We start from the raw sequence: 8,294 nt of genomic DNA on the forward strand, positions 1-8,294 counted from the left end.
ACTGCTTTTGTTTTTTCGGGATTTTTTTTTTTTTTTTTTTAAACACTTTTTTAGGTTTTGAGTAAAGTAGTTTGAGTTTTTGTTTTGCCAAAGTGTGTCTCGCATGCCTTTCTTAATATAGATTCAGAAACAGCTATACAGAAAATTATTTATACCATAAGAAATTAAAACTCCAAAAAATGCTACTTACCTTTATTTTATTAAGGCTGCAAATTTGTCCCTAATGTAGTTGCTCCTGTGCTGCTTTAAAATCAATCTGTTTCACATCTTGTTACATGGTAAACTGGGGACAGCACTAAGGTATGTTCTATGTAATGGAAGTGAAAGTGTGATCCAACCAATGAGACCAGAGCAACATATTGTTCTTTCTACCATCCTCCACACTGTAATTCCTTCTTATGCGCTTCATCTCTATCTTGTGGGATGAGAGAGTTACTCTCTCATCCTAAAATTGGTCCGTCAGTAAGACTTTGTGCCAGCAGTATGCTTCAGGTTATTAAAAATGAATGATCCAACACCAAAATTAGTCATTACAAAACAACAGCAGAAGAAATCGTCATCTCATGTTTTGCTATTTAAAGCAATTTCACATACCAAAAGTGAACGGAACAGGCATCTCTCCAGTCTGTTGTGTTGTTGCATGCAATTATTTCTGCATGCTGAGTTGATTTGCAGTATGGAAAGAAGAGAGATAGGGATGGGCGGGGATGAGAAGGGATCTGCTCTTTCTATACACCCATTCCCATTTCCTCTCTATCAGGGACGTTGTGCACAGTAACAGGCAGGCTCCTGGGGGTTGTGCTGTGGTCTGCATGGCCCCTTGGGGGGCCCAGACTGGGCCCATCCAAAACCATGTTTAGAACCAGAGGAGATCTGGAGCTTTAAGGCTACTTTGTTTTTTGTTTTTTTTGTCTTTCGAATGCATCTTCCTCAGAAGCCATGTTCTTGCTTAAGCCTCTGAAAGAGCTGCGGGCTAAAAGAAAAGGTACACACTTGTGTTGTGTGTGTGTGTGTGTGTGTGTCTGCACATATGCGCTTCCCGATATCTTTGCTTAGATGTTTTCATTTTTCATGACCGTTATCTTCACCAAAAACGAGTTTTTTATCATTTCCTTGCTGGATCGTTGATCCCGTTTGCTTGTTTTGCTGCTGTTTGTTAAAGCGTGCTTGTTGAGTTTCCTCCTCAGTTCTTTCTCTGCAGCTCTAAATGGGTCAGTTGGAACAAACACATAACCTTCACTTGAACTGACATCCTGGGTGGACTGTGACCAACCCAATCTGGTCTGGACTGGTCTAGAAAAATATATGGGGCTGTTGGTGTATTGGTACAGCCCTTCTTCTAATGGACCATTTAAAGTGTGTAGACACTGTGACGGAAGTCATGGTTTTGCTATGTGTTGCTACTTTTGCTAGTTGTAAGATACCCCTCCATGCTTTTGTGGAAATCTGACCAGAGATTTTCGCAGACATGGAAGCAAATGAGCAAATGAAGAGCAATGCAAAATGCCACAAAATCTGTTGTTTTTCAAAAAAGGTTTGTTATGTATGACACTGCACAACACAAAGCTCTATGAACTTTGTGTTTATAATGAATGAATTTCTGTGTTGATGCTTTAGTTCATTATTTCTTTAAAAACCGATTGCATCCCATTTTATACTTTATCTTCTCTGTCCTCTTCTGCTGGCTCACCAGGCCTTCAGCCAGGGAAACTGGCAGAGTGGAGTTCTTCAGGTCCAGAGCCCAACACTAATGGTCACGGTTCTGCTTCAACACTGCCACGAATGAACTCTCACTCCAGCTCTAACACAGACCAAGGTAAAGACACAGGCACATACTGCACACGTGCAGAAATAAAGTGTAATCCCTTCCTGTTCCTATAAAACAAGATTTTTTTTTCTTTTATTTTTTTCCCTCAAACTGTGTTGAAACTAATTTCTTCATCATCTTCTCCGTTTGTTTTGTGGCTAGATGATTCAGAATTGAAGAGGGACAGGAAAGTGCGTCCATATTCCATGTTTGAGCCAACAGAGGCTCCGGCTACCTCCCTCCGCAAAAACCAGAGCAGTGATGACCTTGTCAGGGATGCTCAGGTGAGGGGGAATGAAAACACACTTTTTATATCATCATGAGAAAAAAAAATACTAGAAAGATTTGTTAATACCTGTAGAAAAAACCCTAGCTTATTTACTATCTTTCTCTTTCCTCAACTTCCATCAGTCGGCTCCCAAAGCTCCAGTCAAGGTACCTCCCCCTGTCCCCAGCAAACCGAAAGGCCCCGTTATTGTTCCCTATGGCAAACCAGGCCTCAACACAGGCACCTTCCCTAAAGCCAAGCCCCACAGCCAGCAGCCCCACACCGCCCAGAGCCGCAGCCCTCACCCACCCTCACAGAGCCAGACACTCCCTCTACCCTCCAAGCAGGACACTCCACCTGCAGCCACGGTACGGCCCTTCACCTCAGACCTCCCCTCCTCCAAAGAAGCCAACCTGAGTAAACCGCAAATCGTAGCTGCCAGCTCCATTTACTCCATGTACACACAGCAGTCGGGTTCAGGAAAGCCTTTCCTGCCTGTTGTGCAGGGTTCTCTCAACAGGGCTCAAAACCGCACCAACGGATTTGTCAGTGGTAAGAATATACATTAAGCATCTTTGCATACACAGTTGATGTAGATGGATTCATATATAAAAATTGAAAAGGAAGTTTATCAAAGTCCTGAATCTGTCCACAGAATCTTTTTGTATTCCACACTAACTCTGTAAAATAATATAGCCCATTCATTTAATGAGGAAGACGAAACGGGGAAAAAAAAACCCTACTTGTTGTAATTAATAAATTAAAATAAATACAAAAAATAATCAAATACATTGTTATTATGAATTGCAATTTAATAATAGAAAGCATAATGATTATGCTGTGACATGGTGAAGGCTGCTGTAAAGAAGCTCCATCCTCTGAATATCAAGTTAGTAGAAGTAGAAGGGAGAGAAGTGGTGAAATGTGTCCAAAAAAGAGCTATGCACCAAAAAATTTCTTCTTTTTTTCTCTCTCGCTGTCTTAAACACTTGTTTCCCGTTTTTTGTTTGTAGTGTATCGTAAACCACTGATCTCCAGTGGAGGCTCCCCACATCCAGAGAATCCATACTTAGAGCGTCGCTCCCCAGCCCCAGAAACTGAACTTGACAACAATGGAACCAACAACACAGGCTCCAGCTCATCTGAGGGGCAGCAGCCAGAGACAGAGCGCATCCCCCGGCCACTCAGCCCTACCAAGCTGCTTCCCTTCATTTCCAACCCCTACAGGCAGAGCGATGGTGACCTGGAAGCCCTGAGAAAGAAACTCTACAATGCCCCTCGGCCTTTGAAGAAACGCAGCTCCATCACTGAACCAGAGGGTCCGGCAGGGCCCAACATTCAGAAACTCCTTTATCAGAAAACTACCCTGGCAGCTATGGAGACCACTGTGAACACACCAACCACTCCCACGTTTACTGGAGAAGCAGCGAAAGCGGTGGAAGGATCAGCCGGACCACATGGTTCAAGCCTTCCGACTGGCACCGAAAACTACCCATCAGAGAGAGGACAAACTCAGGAACCCTCACAGACCACAGGTATCAACACTCCACTCCCAGCCTTTACTGAACAGCCCTACACACCACCGGCCATCCTGGAGACTGAGGAAATTATTCCCCCTCCTCCACCATCCCACCCAGCCCCAAGGCCAGATGATGCCCTTTTCCCACCGCCACCACCTCCTGGTCTGGAGGACACAGAACCTAGTTTGCCCCCTCCACCTCCAGAAGGCTTCCTGGAAGAATTCCCCCCATACCCACCACCTCCATACCCCAGCGGAGCAGAGCAGGACAGCTTTGGAGAGGACACCTTCAACATGAAAGCACCTGAGGTCACTGGACAGGTCACTCTGCCACCGGTATGAATCTTAATCTGTAGAATCTCAATTATAACATGGCTGTTAGCTGTTTGTTTTTGAAAGAAGAACTAGTCATTGCAGTCCACAGGAGACACTACCTGTGTTGGTATTTGTGCTGCGTGCATTTTGTAAATCCTCTCACATGTTTGTTAGGGGCACATCATGAGTTACACTTGGCCCTGCTGAACACCAGTGACCTGCTCTGGTGTTATATAATTGAATAATCACCATCAAGCACTGCTATTGTTTCAGGAGAAAATGGGCTTCATTCTGCTCTCTTTAAGCCGATATCCACCCCGCTTTGCGCAGTTTACACATTCTCTTAAAAATAAACACCAGTTTACTTTTTCTTGTTGCTTAACTCCTTAAGCGGTTTTGATCTTAAGGTAGCAGGTTGTAACACTGAGAAATCAGTGTTATGACCCATTTTCCAGCCCAGTCCCCTCCTTTTGTTACCTCAATTTGAAAGCTAAAGAACCTTTTTTCCATATCGGGTTGCATAATCGTGGTGTTGGAGGAATTAATTAGTTTTTTTCAGCTTGCGTTCATAAACTGGATTAGCTTGCTGGAAGCACAAGTCCCTCATTTGCTTTAAGCCCACACTGAGGGCAAGAGCAAGTGGACGTCTCCTCTCTCTGAGATTTATATTTTTTTTCTGTGCTGTTCAAGATCGTTTATGTGTATGTGATACACTATTATGGTTGTGTCTTTAGGGAAAGAGGACCAATCTGCGCAAGCCTGGTTCTGAACGTATCGAGCACAACATGAGAGTCAAGTTCAACCCACTGGCTCTGCTGCTGGACTCTTCTCTGGAGGGAGAGTTTGATCTGGTTCAGAGAATCATCTACGAAGTAAGAAATCTCTCCCACAAGCTTGTTATATATTATATTGTCACTCCTGTTGGTAATCTGCTCTGGTATTATACTAGTATTTCACTTCTTGTGGTTTCTGAATCACAGGTGGAAGATCCAAGTCAGCCCAATGATGAAGGCATCACTGCTCTACACAACGCTGTCTGTGCCGGCCATACGGAGATCGTAAAGTTCCTGGTTCAGTTTGGTGTCAATGTTAATGCCGCTGATAGTGACGGCTGGTAAGTTCATGCTCGCTGCTGAGCACATTCATTTTATTTTTGCTTTACTGTTTTTCTTTTTTCCTAATACGTGTCACATTTTCTCCTCTTTGTTTTTCCATTTTTTTCTTTATTTTTTCAATTAAAATAAATAGGACACCTCTTCACTGTGCTGCATCCTGCAACAATGTGCAAGTGTGCAAGTTCTTGGTGGAGTCTGGAGCAGCAGTGTTTGCTATGACTTACAGCGACATGCAAACGGCAGCTGATAAATGTGAAGAGATGGAAGAAGGCTACACCCAGTGCTCTCAGTTCCTCTATGGTCAGTAAAAGCTGTTTTGTCTCTCCATTATTGTTTCCTGTCTTGTGAATGTTATTTTTTTCCCCCCTCCCTCTTTCAACAAAAACTCAGTGTTTAAAATGTCATTTTTCCTCAGGCGTGCAAGAAAAAATGGGTATCATGAACAGGGGTGTGGTCTACGCCCTTTGGGACTACTCTGCTGAAAACCCTGATGAGCTCTCGTTCCACGAGGGAGACTGCATGACCATCGTCCGCAGGGAGGACGAAGATGAGATCGAGTGGTGGTGGGCGCGCATGGGCGACACTGAGGGTTACATTCCCCGCAACCTCTTAGGGGTGAGTTATGAATCAGCGTATTATCAGTCTAGTATTCTAGGTGTTAAAATGTGGATTATTAATATGTTTTTTGTGTTGTCCTCTACAGCTCTACCCCAGAATAAAACCAAGACAGAGGACGCTGGCTTAAAATACAGGAATCCCTGCACATTTCCACTCTGGCAGAACTTTGAACACACACATATGCACAGGCTTTAATAGACTGGTGAAGAAAAGGACACCTTGTGAGATGATAAGATGAGGACAGACCAAACAATATGAAGGATCAAATGTTTCCGGCACTTTTCTGTATCGACAAAAGAGAGGGAGTAACCCTTTCTTATTTTTTTCTTTTCTTTTCTTCTTTTTAATTACAGGTCACACTGTGTACTGTGTGCTTATGACACTAAAGGCTTTCTTTTCATTTATTTCCACTGCTTTTGTATTTAGTGTCTGGAATGTTGTCTGACGTCACAGTGGGATGTAAAAGGAACAAACAGTATTTTTTATTCATTGAAAGTGATTTTTACACATTGGAGTAGTCTTTTAAATCTTATGTCTGGAATACTGGTTATTTTTTAACAAACCCTACGACTCTGTGTTGCATGAGGTTAATGAGTGGAGGGTGATGATGATGCTTTTGAAACACTGTTACTGTGACAATCTTTCAGGGCGTATTTGTCATCGCCTGTGTTAAGTCACTGTGCCTCTGTACAACTGCCCTGGAGCTGTAAAGTTTCAGCCGTGACCACTGCTGTTCTGGCTAAACAATTAGAAGAAGAAATAACAGCTGGGGGGGAATACAGCGCCGAAGCTGTTTGCTTTATCTCTTGCTGTACGTTCTGTGGTCAATGACACCTCAAAAGCTGGCTTGCTTTCCTGCAGTTGCACGTGGTTGAGATGCCACAGATGATGTGTATACATGTGTTTGTGTCATAAAAGTTAGCTAAATGTCACTGTAGGAGTTATTTTATTACAAAACTTCATAAGAGGCTGTCTGAGGACACAGGAGAATAACATGCAGTATGAGTTTGATACAGCCATTCTGTGAAGACAAAGCTGTCACAAACCTTTTCCAAGTAAAATCGATTCCTAAAAGCAAAAATAATTAAAATAAGATGTAGCTTGAAATATCTCAAGACTCAGCTCACCACATATCAATCAGTGCTGATGTATTTATTTTTTTTGTTACTTAGCCATTTTGTCAGAATTGTAACCACATATGTATTGTAGTATTTCAAACATTTACAATAAAAACTTTGTACTAAGTCGCTGTAATGTAATTTCTTTTCAGGTGTCTTACAATCAAAAGGAATCAAACATGAATTAACATTAAGCCACACATTTATATGCACAACAAAAAAAATTATATAATCAGTGTGGGGGGGAAAAAAATTCTCATGGCCTTGTTACAAGTTATTCGCTGCCATCTGCTGGACAGTAGTTGACACTACATAGTGATTTTCTCGTCTTCACAGGCTCTGTTAGTCATTATAAAACGTGGACACAAGATTTGAAACTGACGTTAACACAAGTATGTGCAGTGGTAAATAGATGAAGGATGAGTAACTTTCGCTGACTTGAGACAGAGACCTTTTTAGTGATTCTTTGTGAAGATGCCAACGAGGAGCTGTTTGTGTACATGCCCATCTTGCATCCATATCAACACACAAAAACCGGTGTACCAAAGTGCTTACCTATCTAATCAGCCAATCACATGGCAGCAAGTCGACGCATTTAGTCATGCAGAAACAGCGTCAGAATGGGGAGAAAAAGGTGACAGAAGGGAAGAATGTGGCATGATTGTTGGTGTCAGAAGGGCCGAGTATTTCAGAAACTGCTGATCTACTGGGATTTTCCCACACATCCATCTCTAAGATTTTCGGGGAATCGTCCAAATATCCGGTGAGCACAGCTGCTATGGATGAAAATGCTTTGCTGAAGGGAGTCCAACCTGACCACTGCTCAGCCAAACCATTATTCAGAGTCTGAAAGATGTAAAGGAAAGCGCAAGAGGGTATGGAGAGCTGATTTGTTTTTATCATGCCAAACATGACTTGTAGCTATATTAAACATAAATACTGTACAGCCTATTAATATGATGATTTTTTTCTGGGTATTTTCTTACTAAAAGGCAGATGTGTGTCATCGGTATTGACTCATCTTAGGACTGACAAGAGAACAGTGTTCTATATCACATTAATTATTCTACTGTGGAAGCAGCACAAACAAACATTATTAACAGTAACAAGACATTAGGGACATTGAAAATCCCTCTTATATTACACTTCAGTGTGTTTAAAAAAATTACTGAATGTTGCAGTATAATGACTTCATTTCCTTTTAATCACCTTTCTCCAAATGAGAGCAGAGCGTATGGTCCCAACAGAGTGGAGCCAAGGAAAGAAGCATTATAGTTGGTGTATCAAGTGCTGTGTGTGCTATTTCATCTTCTTCTGCAGGATGAACAAATAACAGGGCTGATGTACTGCTTATGAGGTAATGTTAAGCCTACAGTGCACTTATATAACGTGCTATTGAGATGCTTATTGCATGTTTGTTACCTGATTATTACAGTCCAAAAGGGAGGAGCCATCAGTTCAAATTTAAACGGATGTTGCTATTCAGTTTCGCTTTCTAAATTTCTTTATTGCTAAAAGTTGGGAAATCTGTCAC

At 42.1% G+C, this 8,294-nt stretch overlaps 1 protein-coding gene across 1 annotated transcript in view; it reads left to right on the forward strand.

Moving 5' to 3' along the window:
• The window catches only part of LOC102209202 (apoptosis-stimulating of p53 protein 2-like), a 27,773-nt gene extending 20,887 nt beyond the window's left edge, over nucleotides 1–6,886 (forward strand). The window contains exons 11-21 of the mRNA XM_005744837.1: nucleotides 761–774; nucleotides 887–985; nucleotides 1,694–1,816; nucleotides 1,970–2,091; nucleotides 2,219–2,627; nucleotides 3,089–3,930; nucleotides 4,644–4,781; nucleotides 4,890–5,023; nucleotides 5,158–5,324; nucleotides 5,440–5,639; nucleotides 5,728–6,886. Of these exons, the coding sequence (XP_005744894.1) occupies nucleotides 761–774; nucleotides 887–985; nucleotides 1,694–1,816; nucleotides 1,970–2,091; nucleotides 2,219–2,627; nucleotides 3,089–3,930; nucleotides 4,644–4,781; nucleotides 4,890–5,023; nucleotides 5,158–5,324; nucleotides 5,440–5,639; nucleotides 5,728–5,769 (2,290 nt within the window). The 3' untranslated portion in view covers nucleotides 5,770–6,886. The remainder of the gene's footprint in view (nucleotides 1–760; nucleotides 775–886; nucleotides 986–1,693; nucleotides 1,817–1,969; nucleotides 2,092–2,218; nucleotides 2,628–3,088; nucleotides 3,931–4,643; nucleotides 4,782–4,889; nucleotides 5,024–5,157; nucleotides 5,325–5,439; nucleotides 5,640–5,727) is intronic.
• The last annotated feature ends 1,408 nt before the right edge of the window (nucleotides 6,887–8,294 follow it).

This window comes from Pundamilia nyererei, unplaced genomic scaffold (genome assembly GCF_000239375.1).
Source record: "Pundamilia nyererei isolate P.nyererei 1_Seehausen unplaced genomic scaffold, PunNye1.0 scaffold00149, whole genome shotgun sequence".
NCBI classification, from domain to species: Eukaryota; Metazoa; Chordata; class Actinopteri; order Cichliformes; family Cichlidae; genus Pundamilia; species Pundamilia nyererei.